This window comes from Betta splendens, chromosome 16, assembly GCF_900634795.4.
Source record: "Betta splendens chromosome 16, fBetSpl5.4, whole genome shotgun sequence".
NCBI lineage: Eukaryota > Metazoa > Chordata > Actinopteri > Anabantiformes > Osphronemidae > Betta > Betta splendens.
Genome location: NC_040896.2, coordinates 13,168,164 through 13,189,619, shown reverse-complemented (window position 1 = coordinate 13,189,619; position 21,456 = coordinate 13,168,164). Strand labels below are relative to the sequence as shown.

The following is a 21,456-nucleotide window of genomic DNA, read 5'->3' as shown; positions in this document are numbered from 1 at the left end:
GGTGCTGGGTTACATAATTATAACACTTTAATAAATTATTCTCCCGAGGGGACCTAGTGCTAAGTGTTTTACTCAAGGATGCGCTTGGAACCCCCTCGCTCCCCAAGCCAATGCTCTACCAAGTGAGCCACCAAGGCACCGCATAATAACAATAACTCACAATAAATAATGTTGTATGGTGTTTATTTATTTAAGTTTAAACAGCAGATAATTATTATTGTTAGGATAATACAGGACATCTAGACAGAAAGGATCGATGGATCCCAGAGTTTGACCAATACACTACAACAAAAAGCAGAAGATAGTGAAAACTACAAGCACTTTACACGGCGAAAGGCAGCATCCTCTCACAATCATGTGTGATGTTACAGTACAAACATCACGTAATACCCACTGGACATCCTGCTCATTAACCTTTGATAACACTCTTTATATTCCATGTTACAGTAGCAATAGGACACTAAAAGTGTTGAGCAACCAATTAAATAAACCCACACTGTTACATCTGAATACATACATGCATATGTTGTGTCACTCCATGTCTGTGTTTACTTCTCTTTTAGAGTCATAGGCTGAACGAAGGTTTGAGTTGGTGAAGTGATCTGGAAAAGACCATTGACACTTGTTAGCTTTTATGTCTGCATGTTAACAGCACTGGGTCTGTGAATCCTAATGTTACAAACGTGTTTCAGACTGTGTGTGTGTGTGTGTGTGTGTGTGTGTGTGTGTGTGTGTGTGTGTGTGTGTGTGTGTGTGTGTGTAGCTCACCTGCAGCAAACTCACGGATGTCATCAGGCCTTTTAAGAAGCACCTGTCTTGTGAGAGAAAGCCAGAAAATGTTAATCATCTATTAGAGAGGTCACATTTGAATAAGATGCCAATAATATTAGGTCATTAAAATATTTAAAGAAAGAAAGCTGCTTGTATCTTAAAATGCATGAACCTACAAATATTTGATGGACTCGTGTGTGATAGAAAACAACACAAGACGACTGGTTATGCTAAAAGTTGTCAAAATGTACATAATAAAACATATTGTTTACACCGCATGTATGCGTCGTCACCTCAGGAAGTCGCCTATCAGTAGCTGCACCTCTGGATGAGACTTCAGATACTCCTCGTTGTCGATTCTGGTCGCGATCTGGAACCAACGGCTGTTAAAGCGTGTCGCCAACAAACAAACAAACCGCCTCGCGTCTCGTGCAGCTAACGCGCTAACGCTAGCTAGCTACCTTAAACTGCCGCAGCTTCTCCCGCTGCTCGGCGCTCAACACGCCGACGTCCAGCTTCGTCGAGCCGCGCTGTGCGGACATCATGAGTCCAGCAGGGTTCTCCTCCGCTCTGCAGCCTCTGGAAGCCACTAACTCACATTAAGCACCTGTTCCTAGCAGCGCCATGTCCGGCTGCGCACGTTGCTATGGGAACGACGTCCATCAGTTTTCTGCTTCGGCCACGAGGGGGCAGCACAACCCCTATAACCCCATTCATTTTTCAAAATGTGGCAGAAAACTGAAATATTGTAAATATTACAGAAAATACATGTAACTGAAATACAGTCTAGTATATTGGAGGAAGAGACACAGCTCTGCAGCACTGTTGATACTTAGTCTCTGCTTCAGACCTCCTCCATCCATGCTGTAAAAAACAACACAGACCTGGTTCCATTTTTAAGTTCTAAAGACTGATAGCAAATTGAAGATTTTTGTGGAGGAGTGTCAAACAGGTGCTATGGTGGGTTCATACTGGTCTTACTGGTTTCTAATAGTTAGGAACAGATGTTTTTTCTTTAGTCACAAAGCTAAAACAATGGCGTTTAGACTGTTTGAATGACATCAGTGTTAACTGTTTTGCAAAAAGAAAGAGAAAATATGTCAATCTAATGAGAACGAGTTTACACATTTGCTTCATGTGTCTGATGCTCTGTTGAAATAGTGATGGTGAAAATAAATGGAACCTAGTTATGCAAAACAGGTCAAAACGACCGATAAAACAGTAAGTCTAGTAATGAGGTTTATTAGCTGATTGCTGTTATTCATTGGTGCAGGTTACTCAATGACAACATCCGTGGGAACATTTTCTCTGATTATTCTGGACACAACTCCTTGACTCCTGACTCGGCTGAAAATATTTATTTGAATATTTTATTTTTGCCAAGGCAAAAATACGCTGCCCATCAATTAACACGTCCCTCTTTTCCGTGTGCATGTTTTTTTTCTAGAGCTTCTTCTACTATAATAATTTCTATTTCTGACAAAAATGTTGAAAACAAACAATGTAAAACAATAAATGTACAATGACATTTTCCATAACATGTAGACATGCTTTGAGGTCTGGGCTCTTCTGTGGTTCTCATCGGTGTTAATAAGGTGCTAATAGATTTTTAGCTTTCATCAAAGCCTTAAGAATAGCTGAGTGTAGAGACGTCTCCTTCCAAAGGCTTTAAATGAGGCTTGTCTTTTTAACCACTGACAGAAGGTTTCGACTGATAATGCCACTTCCTTTTCAAAACATATTAAAATCGGATTTAATATATTTGTCAACCTTAACCTTACTGTCATTCTAAACACAGACATAGTAAATAAATGTACATCTTTGTAAATGTATCTTTTTTAACTTTATAAACAGATTTAAAAGTGGTGCAAGCATATAACAGAATTGTTTGCTGCTTTTAAGAAAACTATAATACAAACTATAACTATATAATATAAAACATAATACTAATGTGTTTTAGGTAGCAGAAATTAACATTATATACAAGTCGCTCCTGCGTTTGCTTCTGACAGTAGCCGATAGATGATGTAAAAAGGAATCAGGTCCATCCTGTTGTCAGGATCCCCCTCTGAACAAAGAGCTGCGTAGCAAGACTTCCAAAATCCGCCTCTGTGTTCAACGTTACAGCTCCTGGTCTAAAACACAGGACCACACGCTGTGACCACATGTTTGACTTTTTCTAGAGCAGGAAATAACTTTTGTTGTTGAAGTGCACGGTCTCCATCCGGTCCTCCACATGCTGCTCTTCCTCATTTTCCCCCTCTGCTTCTTCTGCGTTGCGCTGCTGGTGCTCCTTGTAACAGCGAGGGGCAAAGGTCACCAGACCCTGCGCTTCAGGGGCGGCCGGACCACGAGCTGGAGGCTGGGACGGGTCATCGCGCTGGCTGATAATGCTCAGATGGTGGAGTTTAGGCATAAACCTGTCCTTGTGTCTGAAAGGAAGAATAGAAGAACGGTGCTTCAAATCCCGAAGCAGTGTCCATTAAATATAAAATATCCACTCACTGGTTAAATTTACATCATGCTCCACACATTTTGCTGTAAATCTGGGTTTTAGAGACAAGTTACAGTAGACATCTTAGTACCTGAATACGTAGACAACCAAAATGACTGAGAGGAGAAGACACAGAGATCCAGAGATCCACAGAATGTGATAGGAGACCTTCTCCACGGCTGGTTCTGGGGTCATGGGGCCTGGAGTACAGAGATTGGACATGAAGGGCCACAATCACCTCCTACATGTGCCGCATGTTTAGGTGTGACTGAGTGTGTGTGTGACAGGTGTGTTGAGCCATGTTTCCTGTGGCGTGTTTCACTGTTGAGCCTCAGTTATTATGATGACATGGCTTCCTGTCAAAGCCCAGTGGGGCAGAGGGGGGTTTTAGCGCCGGCAGTGTTTACCAGCTCCCTCGCCCCCTTTCTTAAATCCTCTCTCTCTCTCTCTGCTGCACGCAGGCTAATTAACCATAACCGCGCGTCTCACCTTCAGTCGTGAATGCAGATCCTTCCTCCATGATTGGTGTCGGCTGCCGGTTAAGGTCAAACAGTGAAACAAAACACAGTATGAGTTTTTGCAGGTAAAGGAAAAGGGCTGGAGGATGTATTATCTGTAGGAAGACTTCTTACCAGTGTGCTATACACCGTTGGGTCTGGAGATGAAGGGAGAGACACCACACAGAGAACACATTAATATAAACCATCAGCGTGAGCATTGTGGGAAAGACAAAATGTATTTCAGTCTTTAATCTTTGAGGATAGGGTACGGTCCTTAAAAGTTGGAACCAGGCCATTGTTAGAATAAATAAACTTAATGAATCTTCTCACAATGATTTTGTTGTTTCACTGCTAATATAGATCAAAAGAAACAGCATCATAGAGAATAGAGAATGTGTCCGAATTTTTTATAGAGAATAGAGGAACATGTCCAATTTTATTATAGAGAATAGAGGAATGTGTCCGATTCTGCACATGAAAACTAGAAAATGACGAACTGGATGTTCTACTCTCACTTTAAAGAGGGAATATCTAACTTTGCTCAAACGCCTCATCCTCCACTACTTCCCCGGATCCCGACGCCACGTGCTCCTGTGTGTGCTAGTGCTATGACACGGCTCCTGAACTCTGTGTGCTTCACCTGTCCAGCTGCTGGCGCAGACCGGCTCGCTCCAGTCGCTCCACTTCCCGTCGTACTCGTCCTTGGCCCGGACCTGCACCTGGTACTGGACGCCAGGCATCACGTCCGTGATTTCTGCCCTCGTGGTCCAGCTGGACACTTTCTAATGAGACACGTGCAGACAACAAGCAGGTAAACGCCTCCTACCACGCCCAGCGGGGAAATGGAAAAGCACGGGGCGAACCTGAACGCACCTGCTCGTAAAGGGAGGAGGACTGGCGAGGCCTGTATTTGACCTCGTACATGAGCTTGTAGTAGTTGTCGTGGGACTTCCAGGAGGAGGGCGGGGACCAGGTCACCCTCACGAACGTCTGCCGTCTCTCCACCTGCGAGACGTTCACTGACGACGGCGGGTCCGGCTTCACTGTGGACAGGAAGCGGCACCGTGAGCAGAGGCTCAGAGGCCCCGACGCTGCCTCGCAGGCGGCCGACGCTGCAGCTTACGTATTTGCATAGGGATGAAGGACAGCAGGTTGCTGGTGGCGTTGCCGGCGATGCCCGTCACACACAGGTAGACCGCGTGGTGCGTCCGCAGCTCCTTGTTGTTGTGCTCCAGGGCACACCAGTAGCGGGAAAGCCTGGAGGAGTACGAGCACGGAAACCGCTGGAACGTGTCCGACGGGCTGCGACGGAGCGTTAGCGTTAGCGTTAGCGTGCAAACGCCCTCAAGTGGGGCGATATTTGTACTTTTACCTTTTATTTACGACGAGGTAGGAGCTGAAGGCCTTGGCGGTCGGGTTCTGGGCCTCTGACTCGCAGCGGAGCTTGCCACTGGCCGATTTCTTGTAGCAGAGCAGCATTGGCGTCTCGGGAGGATCTGACACATGAAGGCGACGTGAAAAATGCACAGTCGATGACCCTGACCGTTAATGTGGCTGTGATGCATCGAGGCGTCAGCTGCGACCCACCTGCAACCACGAGCTTTAAGGAGAACCTCTCTTTGCCCCTGTGATGGCAGGTGTAGGAGCCGGAGTCCCCCGGCGTGGCCGAGGCCAGCGACAGCAGAGCCCCTCTGCTCTCAACGCGCCCCCCCCTCGCCCCCGTCACCACCACCTTTCCGTCCCACTTCCACCGGGGGCCCGGGTTTATTCCTCTCGTCACCCTGTTCCCACCCTCCTCTTCGTCGTCCTCCTCGTCGTAATCGCCCTCGCTGCTCCGCTCCGCGTGCGTCCGGGCGGGTTCAGCCTCCGGGGCTCCGGTGGCGCCGGCGTCTGAGAATCTGGGCCGCCTGTTTCCTCCTGTCACGGCGGTCACGCCTGCGCGTGGCTGGGGCCGGTGTGCAGCGCGGCCCACGGGCTGCTTGGTGTCACTGCTCCCAGCAGCTGCAGGCGGAGCGGAGCTGTTGCCGGCGACGGCGACGGTCAGTCCATTCACCATGACGTGACCCCCGCAGGTCAGAACCAGTTTACTGCCCGGTAGCAACACCAGCACACCAGCGGGAGGCTCTGTGCAGAAAAGCAAAGCCTCATCGGTTGCTTTTTTTTTTGCTGTGAGCACTGGTTGCAGTTGACTAGAGACAGAACAGATCAGATGCAATGTTGCAGAACCAGAATAACCAACTTACTGTAGAGCTTCCTCTTTGACTTTGTCTCCTCCACTGTTTCTTTTTGTTTCTTTTTGTGTCTTTCATCACAACATCCCTGTTAACATTTCTCTCACTCCTTAATTCTGTAAATTAACAAGTCTGCCACTGCACAGGTGCCTATTTTAAATAATGGGCCTGTAACATCTCAATAAACAATACTTATAATTAAAGCTCAGGATGTTTGCCTAAAAGCCCTAAAATGTTCTCAGCAGTTTTTGTCCAAAAAGAAAAATACTATAAAAGTACATGCATATTGACCAGTATAGATTTGGCTGCGTGTCCAAATGCCTAAACTACGCTAAATTGAGGTAAAACGTTCAGTTTTGATGAAAATCAAAAGAGAAACAAAACAGACAGACTTTACCTCATTAAAATGTCTCGCAACTTTGACAAAGCAATTTCACGACGGCAATACAGTTATTTTAAACAGTTGAACTCTGAAAATGAACTTTTGAGAAATCAAAACCTCTCCTAATCTTTGCACAGAACAAACGCACCGTGCGCAAAATGCGGAAAATCAGTTTAAGCAAAAACATATATATTACAGAGAGTTTGTAGCTGCTCACTGCTGCCTGCGACTTAAACGAGCAATATATTAACAAATCAGAAATATTTGATGAAGAAACGTCCAAAACCAAAACTAAACCCAGAATTACTAATTGGGGTTTATTTATTGCCTCGTTAAAAAAAACACACATAGCGACGTGCCCAATATTGTCAACAACCAACGTGATAAAAGGAATCCAATCTCTTTGGCGCTTTACCTTTTCTGACACAAGTCCGTTCGAACACGCCGTGGACCCGCGCGACGCACAGGACGCACAGCGCAGGCAGGAGAATGCCCATTTTCCCGCACCGACCGTGTTTTGCCGACTCGTCACGCCGTCACCCTCATTTGGAGACTGCCGTGACTCACATCCAACTTCTCACACGGCTGCCGTGGCCTATCGTGACGCTCGTCCACGCGTCGCGACCGTGCGGCGCATTCGCTGTCCGTAAAGACCCGTTATTGTGAAATCCCAGCGCTCTTCCCCTTGTTGGGCGCCGTTACACAGAGGAAATCCTCTGTCAACTAAACGCCCGCTGTTTTAATATCTACTTTTAAAGGTCATTTTCAGCCGTGACTTTAATGTAGTTATGATGATCTGCGGCAGAACATTTCAGTTTTTAGGGAATGCAGCTCTGTGAATATGTTTTATGACTTTTCCCTTCATTCCAGAGGACAAACTGAAAATATCTGTTTCTGTTAAATTTTCACTTCATCCCGAGAAAGTGACGGCACACAAACTAAACTTTGCCACAACAATCACCCCCGAATCATTGGTGGTTGGACTTAAAAGCGTTAACCCCCCCGTGTTCTTCTTCACATCATCTAATTTCACGCTCCGTTTCCCGCAGCACAGTCATTTCCACCTTACACTCCGGCTGCTGCGTGAAACGGCATTCTCCTGGGCTCAGACAGTTTCTCTTGTGTCAGAGACGACGGTTTTATTGTCCGGCTCCGTTCCCCTTTAAATGACGAGCGCTTGAACCTGGGACCGTGTACAGTCCTGTATGTTTATTTGTTATCTCGTCTTTGTGAACCACGTCAGCTCTGATGCTGAGCATGTTAATACACAGAAATACTGTATGAAACCAGTTCCTCTGGTTGCACTATTTGAAGATTATGTCAGCCCGTTATGAGTCACAGGTCAGTATTTGACAGAAGCATTTTCAACCGAGATAAGATTGATATATTGGAAAAGGAAAAAACAATAAATGCACAATGTTAAGGCAGAAATGATCGCTGAACATCCTCACACATGGACAGGAAACTGTTTTAAAGCACTTTTATGAAGTGTATGAATCCACAACACGACTGACACCTGTAAATATGTGGAGCGGCCTTTTTATTCTGCACAGTGTTTATTTGCACTGTAACCGGGTCAGACCTGAAGCAAAGCATGCAAAGTCTCTTTTTTCTGCCTTCTCTATTCCAAGAACAAGAACGAGATTATGCCAGGCCAAAATTAAAGGCCTAATTTAGAATAATAAGAAAAAACACTGGCAGCTCAAACCAACATATTATAAAACACATCAATATGATGCAAAAAAAAACCCAAAAACACATCAATAGAGAAAAGAGGCACGGAAAGAACCGTTCTCATTGAGAACTATAACACAGAGGCTTAAAATAGATTTGACAGCAAATACTGCTAAAGAATTACGCCTGTTCTTCTGCTGGTTAAATGTCAGTCTGTTAATTCATTCAACTCACTGTTGATTGTTACTTGGCTGTGGATGGTCAGTTTTATATGAAAGTGGGGGAAATGGCTTGGCAAGCTGTTTGTTTGGGGTCGGAGCTACAGTGCAGTCATCAGGTGCCTTAAACATGGCTGGTTTATGTACAGTTCTCGCTACAGTCCATGCGATCGATAAATGCTGCTTCCTCCTGCGTCTCAGATGCTCATTTATTTTGTGTGCGTTGTATCAGCTTGATACGATCCTCCAGCCTTCAGCTTCGCTGGGTGGTTTCCGTGGCGACAGAGGGTGCGGCCGACCCGGTGGCCGCGCCGGTGCGGGCCGCGCCGCCCTTCCTCCTGTGGGAGCGAGGAGGAGGCGGGAGTCAGTGCACTGGACCGGTCACAGGGCTCCATGTACAGACAGCTCACCTGCACAGATCCCAGAGTGAGCATCCAGCCTCCAGGGGCGTCTCCCCCGTGACACCTCGCCGTGGCGGCGCCGAGAGGCCCGGCGCCGGCTTCCTGGGCCGAACCCGCAGGTGCCGCTCCGCCTGAATCGGATGCCGGGGCTGGTGCGATCTGTGACGGAGCCGGATCGGGCTGAGTGTTCCGGGCCGCCTCCTCCTCCAGAGGCGCGTCCTGCGAGCCGCCCAGAACCGAGGAGGAGTTGGAGAGTGGCGGCACCGACGGCGCCGGGCCGCCCTCCTCCGGGGCGCTGGGGGGGCCGGGGCCTTGCTTCTTCCTCCGGAGCGTGTCGATCCAGCTGGAGCTGTGTCTGGAGGCGAAGGTGGCCAGCGCCAGGGACGAGAGCCGCATGTTCTTCCCTGAGGTGATCAGCTCCCCGAAGCCCTCCTGGTGGGCAAAGGCGTAGCCGGACCTCCTGGAGCCGCCGCGGGCGCCCAGGCGGCCCTCCGACGCGCTGCCCGTCCCACGCCAGGCCCCTCCCACACCGCAACCCGCCGGCTTCCGCTTCTTCTGCCGCACCAGCTGAGTGTGGCGCACCTGGAGGATAAGAGGCATGCAGGAGATCCCTTAATACACAAAAAACTGTGATTTGGACATTTAATGAAATAACAATAAGACACTTAACACATACTAAAAATGTACATTTTTATAAAAGCCTTTTAAAGGTCAGGGTTGTGGTCAAAGATTATACAAATGATTTATAAAAGTAGAACTATTATTTTTTTTTATTATTAGTTCTTCGGTCACTCCACAGCTGATTCAGTTCCTCTACTTTTGTTATAAAAGTCCACTGATTAAGTCAATATTTGTGGGACCCAGCCAGTTACTGTCAGCTGTTAATCATTGGCTGCAGACGCTAGCCGTTGGGACGCCCGTGGTTTTTGAGTTTTTGCGTTCGTCCTCACCGTGTCTGAGAGCTGAGGTTTGAGATCCAGCTTGAGGAAGCGCACGGCCAAGACGGGAACTACACATATCGCTGTCGCCAGTGCAATAGTCAACCACACGACGGGCTGCAATAATGTGCTCTGGGCACTACCTGTACACAAAAACACACAAACACACAAAATCAAACACACAGATTTAGTATGTGTGTGTGTGTGTGTGTGTGTGTGTGTGTGTGTGTGTGTGTGTGTGTGTGTGTGTGTGTGTGTGTGTGTGTGTGTGTGTCTGTGTGTGTGTGTGTGTGTGTGTCTGTGTGTGTGTGTGTGTGTGTGTCTGTGTGTGTGACAGTCAGATAAACAGAAAGAGAGAAATGACCGACCTACGAAGTGGAACTGATTAGGAAAGATCCCGAAGAGACTCTGACTGTGCAGAGCAAACATGATGGTGAAGTAAGAGCCCAGAGAGCCCCAGACAAACACATGGTTGAAAACTGTCCAGAAGCCTGTGTCCAGGGCGATCTGCACACAGACGCACACCAATGGGCCGCAGTGAGTCCCCAATCACGGGACAGACACGAGGAAGTCACACAGTGCATGCGAAGCCGACTCAACGCCGCCCTCACTCACCTGGACGCTGACCACGATGACCAGCGCCGTCGCCGTGGCGACAGCGAAGGTCTGGTAGTCGGCCAGGGGCACGCCGGTGCTCTGAGTGGCGTCGGACAGGATGATGCAGGGCACGAAGAACAGCACCACTGACGTGTAGATGCCCTGAGCGATGCAGATGAAGAACTGCCTCTTGTTGAAGAGGAGGTTGAGTTGCCCGGGCTCGTACAGCTTGGGGTATTCCAGACTCCGCCGGTCGGGAACGTCCTGCGGAAAAAGAGAGAGGTGGAGGGGTCGCAGTTGTTCAGCCTGGACCACAGTCTAATCCACCGACCCCCCAGTGGGTGGGAGGGTCCATGCATAGCAGCCATCTGAGCTCACCTGGTCAAAGATCCCCATGGCCAGCACAGGGAGGGAGGTGAAGACGATGTTGTAGAGAGTGATGAAGTACTGGTCGTACACCGTCTGGAGGAGACACACACACACACACACACACACACACTGCAAATGGTGGACCAACATTTTCCATCTCCTGGTTCTTGTCGTTCTTTCTCCATCTACGGACCTGAGCAGAGAAGCCGCAGAAGAAGCCGAACCAGAAGTGCACCATGGTGAAGGCGAAGTTCTTGTAGAAGAAATAGCAGAGGAAGCGGCACATGCGCAGGTAGGACCAGCGTCCGTGAACCAGCAGGAGCCGCTGGAGGAAGCGGAACTGGGCGAAGGAGTAGTCGCTGGCCAGCACGGCCTGGATGCCCTCCTGGCCCGAGATCCCGACGCCAATATGAGCACCTGGAGCAGTGGAGAGAAGCCGGCAGTGGAATCTTAACGGGAATTATGGCATTTCCCTAAAACAAGGCACATTTGCATTTGTATTTAAGAATTCTGGGATGTTTTTTTTATGTCAACAGCTGCCATTTTTCACTGCAAGACTTTTCCAAACCTGGCAACCCCAAGTTGTTCTCATTATTGGCCCCTATGAATCTCCATATCTCTGTATTTATATCTATTGGCCTCATGTAACACCTTAGGAGCTCTTTAACCAAACCAAATCACGCACAACTCATGCAGCCTCATGGAGCACAGACACAAACAATGACAGGGCATGAACTCCACCCAGCAGTGGTGCTGAGCTGCATTTCTGCTTTGGGGGTTGCAAAAAGTCTGAAGAAACACAAGTGTGTGGGTGTAGACACTGTGCACAAACAAAGTCAGACTCAAAAGGTGAGGCAACGCTTGCAAAACACTAAAAATAGTCTTTGTATATAGTCTCTGAGGGAACGGAGCTTTGACGTTGACTTGACCTCCTGGTTTCTGCTTTTCCTTTAATCCGTCTTAATGGCAGCAGCAGCCTCCTACTGTAGACCCTCAATTCACAGACTCATACTAACACTAAGAAACCCGTTCCCAACTTGATGAGGACATCAACAGATGCAATACATATTTCCACACGGCTTTGGTCACTCCGCGTCAAACCGCGTACGTAAACAGCTTCTGCTGAGAATTTCCATTGCCTAAAGGTAGACACACGCCACTCATGGCTGCACTGCACTTCTCTCTTTCTCCCCTTCCCTCATCGCACCAACGTGGTTCCACTTCCTCCTCCGCTCTCGGCCTCTCGGCCTCTCTGCGGGTGGGGGGGGGACGCAGCTCACTCTTGATCATGCTGACGTCGTTGGCGCCGTCCCCGATGGCCAGCGTGACGGCGTTCCTGTGCTTCTTGATGAGCTCCACCACCTGCGCCTTCTGCAGCGGCGTCACCCGGCAGCAGATCACCGCCTTGCAGGCGCACGCCGTGGACACGAACTCCGCCTCCATGTCGGCCTCCAGAGCGTGGGCCTGCGGGAGGACGGGCCAGGAGAGAGGACGCCGGTCAGAGACAGCATATCTGGCAACCTGGGGGGGTGGGGTGGGGTGGGGTGCTCATCTCTTACCAGACTGTGCCCGTTGACCACCAGGGCAAACTCTCCAGAGATGCTGTCCATGAAGCTGGAGGGCGGTGGGGCAGAGCACTGCAGCTGCTTCTCTCCCCCTCCTGCGTCTCCCCCCTGTCCCCCTTTGCACCCGTTGTCCGCGCAGCGCGCCTCCCCCCATCCCTCCTTCCCCCCATCTCGGCCTCGCGACACCGCGATCATCCTCTCCCTCGCCCTCCTGCAGAGGAAAGCAGGGGAGAGACGCGTTAGAGGCGCTGTGGCATAATCGACCAGCTACTGACGACGCTGGACATCGTTCAGTGATTTCGGCTGCTGGAACGTTTCACTAGCAACTCCATTCATGCATACACTTCATAGTTTCTTAAACCACACCTGTATGATTTTAGCTCAGAGCTCGGTTTCTAGGGTGCACGGAGACCATACACACACACACGCACCGACCTGAGCTCCTGCCGGACGCTCTGCACAGTGTGTCCGCTGATGATGAACACCTCGGTCATGTCGTCTGTCAGCATCTTGCAGGAGTAGCCGATGTTGACGGCGGTCTCTGTGTGACGGAGCGGGTCAGTGAATTGGGTGTTTCAGGTGAACAGTGTGTGTGTGTGTGTGTGGGGGGGGGGGTGATGCTGAGCTCACCCTGCTTGTCTCCAGTCAGAACCCAGATTTTAATGTTGGCGAGGGAGAGGACGGCGATGGTCTCCGGGACGCCCTCCTGCAGCTTGTCTTCTATGGCCGTGGCTCCCAGAAGCTGGACACACAGACACATGGAGACACACGCACTGGTGTAAAAGGGCATGAAAGCCATGTCTGAGCGAAACCGAGTGTGAACTGAGAGCCGCAAAAACGAAAGAGCAGGAATTTCCCAAAGCCAATTATATAAGTTCCCTTTTTCAGGATGCCATTTTTATCTCATTTGGGGAAGACACTGTACGGTACAGTACGTGGTGTGAGAGAGCGACACCCGTTGGAAACCAGGGTCTCACTGACCATCATGTCCTGCTCGATGTGCTCGTAGGCGGCCGCCAGCCGGTCCTCCCTGCAGTCGGTGGCTTTGTCGGCGCACCGGTGGCTCTCCGACCACGCTTCCCACTGGTCCTCGGACAGGTCGCGGTAGGCCAGGGCCAGGGTCCGCAAGCCGTCCGCCGCATACTCCTAGAGCCACAAACAGTGGACGTGAGGCCAGGTAGAGAGGAGCTGAGGGACAAGCTCCATTATTACTGTAGCTCCAGTGGTGTCGACCAGGATCGAACACTAGATGGCAGTAGAGTGTACGCGTTCGCTCACGTTGAGGTGGTCTGAGGTGATATTTATCAGTTCCTGGTTACAGGGCTGCAGTCTCTCCAGCAGCACGGTGTCGGCTCCTTTGCAGTACAGACGGATCCTGCCCTCTGGGTTACGCACTGGCAACGAACACAGGGGTTTAGACAAAACACTGCAGGATCCATACTGTCAGTTATTACTACGCTTCACACCACGCACAAATATAGTTTCCACTGTATCTGAGCTATTCTGAATATGAGTGAGTTCGGTGACGTCAGAGGTGTTACTGAGGCAGCGAAGGGAGAACTCACGGGAAGTGAAACACCTCATCTGAGTTCATCAATTAGCAGAGTGAGCAAAGCACACACCGATAACGGACATCCTCTTGCGTATATTGTTGAAGTCCAGAATGGCGAGCAGCGTGTAGGTGACGGGTCGCCCCATCTCTGTGGTGGTGATGGTCCCGGGCGTCCGCGAGCGGAAGACGAAGCCGAAGCTGCGCGCCGCCGTAACGAGCGCGCCCTCGTCCGGGGACTGGGCCTTGTACAGTAGCTCTCCTGGACACGCAGAGAGAGCCAGGGTTAAAGCCAGACCGACGGGTTCCGGCCCGGCACGGCCCGGCCCGGTCCGCTCGCTCGGCCGCCTCACCCTCGCTCTTCTCCTCGCTCATCACGGTGTGACACAGCGACAGCAGGCGGAAGAACTCGTGAGTCAGCGATTCTCCCACTTTCACCGACTCCAGCAGCGCGTCGTCATAGAAACAGAAGCTGGGGTCGGCCAGGGGGTTGAAGGGGGTGAAGTCCAGCCTCTGGCGAGAAGGAGGAGGGTGAGCTTCAGCAGCTCTGGTCATGTTTGTAACGAGCAATGAGTCAATGTGTGTCTCACCTTCGGCTGAGGTCCAAGTGGTTCCGTAACTTCACCTGATCATAACAAACAATCCGTATTAAACAGATCCAAATACACTGTACTTGCGTTTGCGTGCGCTGGTGTGGTCTCACCATAGGTTTTTCCATTGATGGAGCACTTGTTGAAGGTCATGATGTTCTGGGTGAGCGTTCCCGTCTTGTCGCTGAAGATGTACTCGACCTACGGAGCGAGAACAGTGAGCCAAGCCAAAGCGGGGCGCTGTGTCACGGTGCCACTGCGGACGCCCACCTGCCCCAGCTCCTCGTTCAGGGTGGTGGTCCGGGCCTCGGCGGCCGTGTTGCACTGCGCGCAGAACATCTGCTGGTCCCAGTTGATGAAGTAGCTGTGACCCAGTCTGATCACCTCCACGCTGACGAGCAAGTAGACGACAGGGGAGCGGGGTTGAGGACCCGCACGTTCACACTGATGCGCTTAAAGCGGTGCCGTCCAGTCGCTTCTCACCTCACATACAGAGAGATAGGCACCACGGTGTTGAGGATGATGACGTAGGACCAGAAGGACAGGAAGGCGGAGAACAGGAAGTTGTCCACGGGCGGCTCCCACGGCAGGTAGCTTTGGAACAAGGAGCCCACCTCGCCCTCCCACACGGCGTTGCCCACAGCCAGGATCACGCCCATGCACACCAGGAAGCCAAAGATCTGTCACAGACACCAAACGAGCAGAAGCAGGTACAGAAGTCCCATAGAAGACGTGAAACAGGACTCGAGCAGCGAGACCGTGTCCACAAACAGTGGGGGGGCGTCCTACCCAGAGCACCAGCGTGTTCATCAGCCGGTCGATGCTCGTGCGCTTGAACTTGGTGCGCCCGCTGTTCTGCATCAGCTTGGTGTCCGGGCCTTGGGGCGGAAGCGGGAGTCAGACGTGTCACGCGCGACGCACACGTTTGATACAACACACACCTGCGAAGATGACCAGGCCGTAGCAGGCCTCGGTGTTGCGCAGCACGCATCCCCGCAGCAGCATGTTCTGGTTGGTGAGGCCGTACCTCCTGCCGCGCCAGTGCAGGGTCCCGCAGAAGCGGTCCAGCTTGTTGTTGGGAGGCTCGCACACCACCTCCCCTTCGCACACACAGGGGAGAGACGTCCAGTTCAGACAAACGCACACGATGAATGCGGAATGCACATTTTCCGGCGGGCCTGCGTTTGCCGCAGTAATGCATCCGCGTGGGCGCTTTGCTGACTCGAAGCTGCTGCGCGTGCTGGTGGGCGGGTGATGATGGGCCGTCCTTCAGCGCTGTCAGGAGGACAGCCATGAAAGCGTGTGTGTGTGTGTGTGTGTGTGTGTGGTTTGTGTGTGCGTGCAGAATTTACAGTAAACACTCAGACAGTCGAGGAAGGAGGACGTGCTGTCGGACCCACCGTCAAACGACGCCAGGTTGTTGGGGTCTCCGAGTTCACACGTGACCGAGACCGACTGCCGCACCTTCATGTTGGTCTCCCTGCAAGACAGCACAGCACACGACGGATTAGACAGCCTGCGAGGCAGCGGGGCGCGTGCCGAGGTGCGCTTCAGATCCTGACCCGTCCAGCTCGGCCGTCTCGATGTAACAGAGGCCGTGAGGCTCGCTGCTGGACAGCAACAGCAGGTCGGCCTGAAAGCAGATCATACAGGAGCCGTTAGCTTCCACGCGGGCACACTTAGGAACGTGCTGATGATTGTTTGCATCTACTAGTAATGGGAAAATCACAGTAACTGCATCTGTGAGCAATTCAGTAACTAACTACAGAAGTGAGTGTCTCTCAATGAGCCATTCACTCAGATCCATCCACCATCACATACTGTTAGCTGTAGACATCATCTGCACTTACTGACACAAACTGATTGTTCTCCAGTTTAATGATATCGCCCACACGGACGTTCATCCACTTTTCATGCTGAAGGCTGCAACAGAACAAGAACGGGTGAAGGGAGACGGACGCTCCAGAAGTCACAGTAAAGTCGGGTGCTCTGTCCTGATAAGACGAGAGGGACTCACGAGCCACGGATGAGGACCTGAGACTGACGGTTGTTCACTTGGTTGTCGCTCTTGTGGCGAAACTGCAGGAGACAATGGAAATGAGTGAAGGTGGCATTCCTCCGTGACGTGATCGTGCATGCGCGCAAACGTGCTCACGTAGTCGTCCGTGGCATCCTTCACCGCGGTGATGCTCAGCACCAGAGCTAAAGGCACGATGGTGGTGAACCAGGAGAGGGAGGAGATCTGGGGAATCAGCTGGACGGAGACGAGAGAGACGACTGACCCACAGAGACAGTGACGGACAGGTGTCCACACGCACGAGGTGTGTTCGTCTGTCTTACCTGCAGGATGAGCAGGAACAGGAAGTAGGTGTTGGCTACTTCCTGGAACTGCTCGAACAGGTTGACGGGCAGAAAGGTGATGACGTTGTACTTGGATGTCATGATGCAGTTGCTCTGAATGGAAGGAAGGGAATAATTCCAGTTAGAAACTCCTTCCAGTCTGACTTCAGGAGCGCTGTTTTCGTCCACTTACTGCATACTGGAACTTTTCATTGTACTCTCTGTCGTTGGCTCGGACTCTTCTCTCCTCCTCTGCAGGTACACGACACATGAGATGAGTCATGAAGCATACGGCACCGTATCAGAACTATGAACAGCGGCATCCTTGTGTATCATAAATACCCTCACGAGAGAGAGACAGAAGCAGACACGAGGAGGAACCGTGCAGGTGAATGAACAGGTGCAGACAGAGACGAGCACTAATAACGGCCCATCAGTCATTGATCCAGAGACAGTGAGTAAAGCAGCGAGGGCTTCTTCCCCCACAGCTCTTGACCCCTCCCGACCCTGAGCTTGTCGTTTATGCCTCTGTTTGTGCTGATTCTGAGCAGTTGGGGAGTTCCCCTCCTCCCCCTCCTCCCCCTTCTCCTCCCGCTCCACCAGGCCTCCCTCCTTTAATATTGATGAGGCTGCTCTTAAAATGAGACGACCGGCCTGCTTTGCACGGGGCTGCTCCTACACAGGCAGATCAAAACATTCAGGGCAAACGCTCTGAAACCTCAAGGGCTTCAACACACTTTTGACAGAGGCCTGAACGGACATCAAGCGAAAACAGGCGTCGCACACACACATAAACAAGGGCCGTGTGGTTTCCTGTGTTTCTCTGAGACCGAGAAGACCTGACTCACTTTGCTCGGCTCAAATCTTTCATCGTTAACAAACAAATGCAGACCTCGAGATCAGATCAGAGCAGAAGTTATAGATGCATGTACGAACAGACAGGTTCTATAATTATACAGAAGTGTTTTTCATGCACACAGAAGAACTATATATATAAAACTACAAAATAGAAAAAGCTTGTGCTGGTCCAGCCCTTCCTGCTTTCTTCTTTTCCCTTTAGCACGTCTCCACCACCTGAAGGTCACCGTGTTTTCGGTGGAGCAAGCGTTCCCTGGGGAGCGTCTGACAGGCGCTGCCAAGCGCGCATTAACCTGCTCTGCTTGCGTCAGGTGAGCAGAGTCACCGAGGCTTCCCAGCATCCGATGCCAAGGTCTGTCCCAGCCGCTGCCGTAACAAGCTGACTGACCCAACCCGAAGGGACGAGCATCCGCAGAAAACTGCCCATTAGGTTTAATGTCCCAGAGGAAGCCCTGACACAGACTGGCTTCTATGCAGCAAGTCTGTATAAATCCATAAAGCTTTAAGGTGCAGGATAATCTGCTGAGAGCATAAGGATCCACAGGCAACTCAGGTGAACTTAAACACTCAATACCAAGTACTAGAGTTACTGATACTGCAGCCTATGTCTCTTTAACTGACTTCTCCCCCATGGCTGAACATGTGAGGAGACACTCACAGCGCTGACTCTTATACAGTAAAAACCTCACAACACTGAGACTGAAACTGAAGTCATAGCAATACTGATCGGAGAGCTGCAGATATTATCATCTGTCATCCACGGCACGATTAATCAGATATAATTAGATGTAAACAGGGGAGCAGACATCCGCAGTCGCACGCACGCACGCACGCACGCACACACGCACTCACACACACACACACGCGCAGTGATCTCATTGTTTGGAAGGTAATGGCACGGATGCAGACTGATGAGCTGGAGGTCAAGTGAAGGTGCGCGTCCTATCTGATTTGTGACAGTTCGGAATAAGGATACGCATGCGGTGCAGGGGCAGCGGAGGCTGGCGCCGCCGAGATTGATCAGCGTCTCAGACGGCAGACACAAGGACAGCACCACCGTATTAAACCTAATTTACATTCAGGTTAATGTCATGAATGTTGACAGATGCAGGTCTTATTCGCAGTCACTACAGAAGGAACAAACGGCTGAACGTGAGAATATTAGACAATATTAGAAGGGTTGGAAACAGTTAAAAATGACGTTAGAAATGAAAACTCTGCAATTCACTGTGCGAGTATGGCGCCTCATACAAAGTGAACTATCATTAAATACTGATGCCTCAGTGCCTATAAACAAGCAAATCAGCAGTTTCAAATAAAAGGACACTTTGAGGTTTGTTAATATATTTGTTATATGATGTTAAAAGAGGTATGTAGATGGAGCAAAATGAATAAAACTAGAACTCTGATGGGATGACAGTGGCAGTGCTTTATTGGAAACACACACAAACGCAGCTGGAGCCTAAAGCTGATGCTGCACTGACACGACATGGGATGAGAGGAAACAAAACACACGTGAGCGTCTCTCCGTCGCACATTCAGTTCGTACCTGCCCGATTCTTTTTCGATTTGCCCCCATCAAGTCCTTTGTGCTTCTTCCTTTGCTGGGGAAGAATGATGGGAAACCATTTCTCCGGGATTTCTTTCAGTACCGTCATCTTGAGCTCAACAACAGTCGCCGTCTGAATTGTCGTTAAACCTGCGTCGCTTCCACCTCGTTTGACCGCCGCATCTCCGCAAGGACGCGCGGATGCGGCTCCGCCACCAACTTTAGTGAAGTTGGAAGCGCGCAGTGTCCCGTCCCTCGCTCTCTGTTGCGCACTCTCCCTCCACCAAACGCGCACAAGTGCGCGCACTCACGCAGACTCGGACCAGCTCTTGCTCTATTCCCTCTCTCTCCCGTCGCAGAAACATGCCGGTCACCAAATCTGCAGACGCTTTTTAATCTGTTTATGATCTGACAAGTTGTCTTTATTGAGAATTATTACAGCTTTTGCATTAACGCAAATCAGTGGGCTAAGACGCGCTAGTCTCATCTAAGGGCTCAATAACTCTACATCCTTCTCTAGAGTCATCCTCAACAAACACTGTCCACTGTAGCATTACGTAATCTAAGCGTGACGGACGTTGCCCTGGCAACCCGTCCCGCAGAGCTCGCTGGGTGAGGAAACCGGACACCATTTTGGATCTGAGGGGCGCGCTGATTGGAGCGCGGCTGCGCGTTAAGAGCCAGTGTGGCTCGCGCAGTGGTGCAGTTTAAGGGAGAAGGTGCACTGCGGTGGGAAGGACCAGGCAGGTGCCCGCGCACGTGCGCATCAGCGAGCCATGTGCCACAACATTAAAGAGGCGCGTGAGAGCTGATGGAATCGATATCGTCATACAACAAAGGAAATGACGGCACGTGCTCATTCTGACTCACGTCACTCCACCAGCTACTCAAAATAAATGAAACAGTCACGTTCAGCTTTTTGGCACTAGATTCCATCAGACTCAGCCGTAGCCCACTTACATTAATGAGGCTGATAATGAGCGGACGTAAAGAACACTGTCAATAAGACTTTCCTGCTAAATACATTAAGAAGTAAAAAGCAAAATCAGCCTTTTCTTTAAATGTCAAAATACATTTTTAAGTCTGTAGAGTCTGTAATTGTATTTCAATTAATTCTGCCCAAAGAAACTTTTCACTTCACAATTTAACCTTTTAAAGGTCAAGACCTTTAAATCTATACAGCAACAAATCTCCCCTTTAACTCTGTGACAGAAGGCGCCTTCAGCCTCGACCAGTCGTAGCTCTCACACAGTGTTTGCATTTGACTGTAATCTGTCCCGTTTCCCTGCATTCAGCGGCTTCGTGCATGCTAGATAACAGCAGAGCAGACGTGCCCACCTTCAGTGAGTGTGTGCTGGTACTGACCTGGAGGAGGCCTCTTTCTGAACATCTCCACTCTGCCTCTGTGCTTCTGCTAAGGCCCATGGGACTGTCTGAGGAGACACGAGACAGCACTGAGAGATGCTGAAGCCTGAGGCCACGGCAGAGACCAAGCGGCTCATGAAATCAGGCTGAGCACCTTCTACCATGCAGAATGTCACAGAGGCAACTCATATTTTAAAGAGTGAGCCTGTCAGTGTTCAGGTGATGCTTTCGATTTTATGTCATTCCTTTTTTTAGCTTCACTGTGTGCACACTATTTATTAGTCTCTGTGAGAAATTGAAAACCAGTCAGACATTTAAAACACCTCGCAGCAGAAAACACATGCACGTTGGAGAGGTCTGCTGGAGCCATGATGAGGAAATGGCATTCAGCAGAAAGCAGCATCTGTGTCATCAGTGACTAGGGACTGGTGGCCTGAGCCAGATCTGTGTCAGTGCCCCTCCACAGAGGCTGAGAGGCCGTAGTGGAGCCTTTAGCCGCTGCACCACACAGCAAAACATCCTCTCTCCTCGACCCCCGTCTGACGTCTGACACCTTCCACTTTCCTTTCACGCCCACCTGTCATCGTTGCACAACTCGCTGCCACAGAAGAACTCCTCTCCTTTCATCTCGGGCCGGGCGCGGCGTCGAGAGGCTTCGTCCCAGGTTTGCAGTGAACAGGGGCCGGTGCACACAGTTCAGCAGAGACCGGAGGCACCGAGCATCCAATCGATACGCTGGAGAAACGGCTGCTCTGTCGTTCTTCATGTGGCTCGGCCCGATCGGATTTCACTTACAGTCTCCTGCTCTGTCCCCTCCCCTGTAGCCGTTCATTACACGGCCTCCACACATGGCCGCTATTGTTATATTCAAAACTCTGCTCTGACTTTACGATACAGTACGGCATATTATAACATTATTTATATTACAATTTCAATCAAGATCATTTTCATATCTGAATATCAAGTGTCAGCAGAAAGGTGATGGTCTAAACCTGTGTTATGAATATCTATATAAGTACAAGTTAAAAGTGTAGATGATATAAAATACAGTTTACATTTATAAGC

The 21,456-nt window shown here is 50.3% G+C and overlaps 3 protein-coding genes across 5 annotated transcripts; all 3 read right to left on the bottom strand.

Annotated features, from left to right (window-relative positions):
* Window positions 1–166: 166 nt before the first annotated feature.
* On the bottom strand, window positions 167–1,454 carry LOC114843116 (regulatory subunit of type II PKA R-subunit domain containing 1). Of its 2 annotated transcripts, none has more exons than XM_029129357.3 (4): window positions 1,233–1,454; window positions 1,065–1,141; window positions 769–811; window positions 167–602 (listed from the first exon to the last, which is right to left on the bottom strand). In XM_029129357.3, the coding sequence occupies exons 1-4, from the start codon at window positions 1,314–1,316 to the stop codon at window positions 549–551; spliced, it is 258 nt and encodes an 85-aa protein (XP_028985190.1). In that variant the 5' UTR covers window positions 1,317–1,454; the 3' UTR covers window positions 167–548. The 2 variants fall into 2 exon arrangements, with proteins under 2 accessions (XP_028985190.1, XP_028985189.1); XM_029129356.3 differs by having other exon boundaries at window positions 769–815; window positions 1,233–1,447.
* A 543-nt stretch (window positions 1,455–1,997) lies between these two features.
* il6r (interleukin 6 receptor) lies at window positions 1,998–7,281 on the bottom strand. 2 transcript variants are annotated; one of them, XM_029128350.3, is made up of 10 exons: window positions 6,794–7,281; window positions 5,353–5,889; window positions 5,138–5,261; window positions 4,889–5,067; window positions 4,639–4,808; window positions 4,406–4,547; window positions 3,898–3,920; window positions 3,755–3,797; window positions 3,357–3,465; window positions 1,998–3,203 (listed from the first exon to the last, which is right to left on the bottom strand). In XM_029128350.3, exons 1-10 carry the CDS (start codon window positions 6,873–6,875, stop codon window positions 2,951–2,953), a joined length of 1,662 nt encoding a protein of 553 aa, XP_028984183.1. In that variant the 5' UTR covers window positions 6,876–7,281; the 3' UTR covers window positions 1,998–2,950. The 2 variants fall into 2 exon arrangements, with proteins under 2 accessions (XP_028984183.1, XP_055358837.1); XM_055502862.1 differs by having other exon boundaries at window positions 5,353–5,954; window positions 6,794–7,280.
* A 1,198-nt stretch (window positions 7,282–8,479) lies between these two features.
* Window positions 8,480–20,197, bottom strand: atp8b2 (ATPase phospholipid transporting 8B2). The gene is made up of 28 exons (XM_029129305.3): window positions 19,027–20,197; window positions 16,813–16,871; window positions 16,620–16,733; window positions 16,435–16,533; window positions 16,297–16,358; window positions 16,130–16,202; window positions 15,842–15,912; window positions 15,680–15,759; window positions 15,221–15,379; window positions 15,069–15,157; window positions 14,763–14,959; window positions 14,550–14,670; window positions 14,393–14,480; window positions 14,280–14,314; window positions 14,043–14,202; window positions 13,763–13,951; window positions 13,419–13,534; window positions 13,122–13,286; window positions 12,771–12,882; window positions 12,576–12,681; window positions 12,135–12,351; window positions 11,856–12,039; window positions 10,769–10,992; window positions 10,585–10,668; window positions 10,225–10,470; window positions 9,978–10,116; window positions 9,622–9,752; window positions 8,480–9,253 (listed from the first exon to the last, which is right to left on the bottom strand). Exons 1-28 carry the CDS (start codon window positions 19,133–19,135, stop codon window positions 8,480–8,482), a joined length of 4,203 nt encoding a protein of 1,400 aa, XP_028985138.1. The 5' UTR covers window positions 19,136–20,197.
* Window positions 20,198–21,456: the final 1,259 nt, after the last annotated feature.

Bases quoted from the DNA above. Each gene is read 5' to 3' on its own strand.
- LOC114843116 (XM_029129356.3), bottom strand. From the start codon at position 1,316: ATGATGTCCGCACAGCGCGGCTCGACGAAGCTGGACGTCGGCGTGTTG. The intron at 816-1,064 runs GTGACGACGCAT...TTCTCTCACAAG, and splicing joins CTGATAGGCGACTTCCTGAG to ACAGGTGCTTCTTAAAAGGC. The intron at 603-768 runs GTGAGCTACACA...GGTCTTTTCCAG, and splicing joins CATCCGTGAGTTTGCTGCAG to ATCACTTCACCAACTCAAAC.
- atp8b2 (XM_029129305.3), bottom strand. From the start codon at position 19,135: ATGACGGTACTGAAAGAAATCCCGGAGAAATGGTTTCCCATCATTCTT. The intron at 13,952-14,042 runs GTGAGGCGGCCG...CTGCGTGTCCAG, and splicing joins GAGCGAGGAGAAGAGCGAGG to GAGAGCTACTGTACAAGGCC. The intron at 10,993-11,855 runs GTGAGCTGCGTC...CCACTGCTCCAG, and splicing joins CGACGTCAGCATGATCAAGA to GTGCTCATATTGGCGTCGGG.
- il6r (XM_029128350.3), bottom strand. From the start codon at position 6,875: ATGGGCATTCTCCTGCCTGCGCTGTGCGTCCTGTGCGTCGCGCGGGTC. The intron at 5,068-5,137 runs GTAAAAGTACAA...GCTCCGTCGCAG, and splicing joins TACCTCGTCGTAAATAAAAG to CCCGTCGGACACGTTCCAGC. The intron at 3,204-3,356 runs GTACTAAGATGT...TCTTCCTTTCAG, and splicing joins TTGGTTGTCTACGTATTCAG to ACACAAGGACAGGTTTATGC.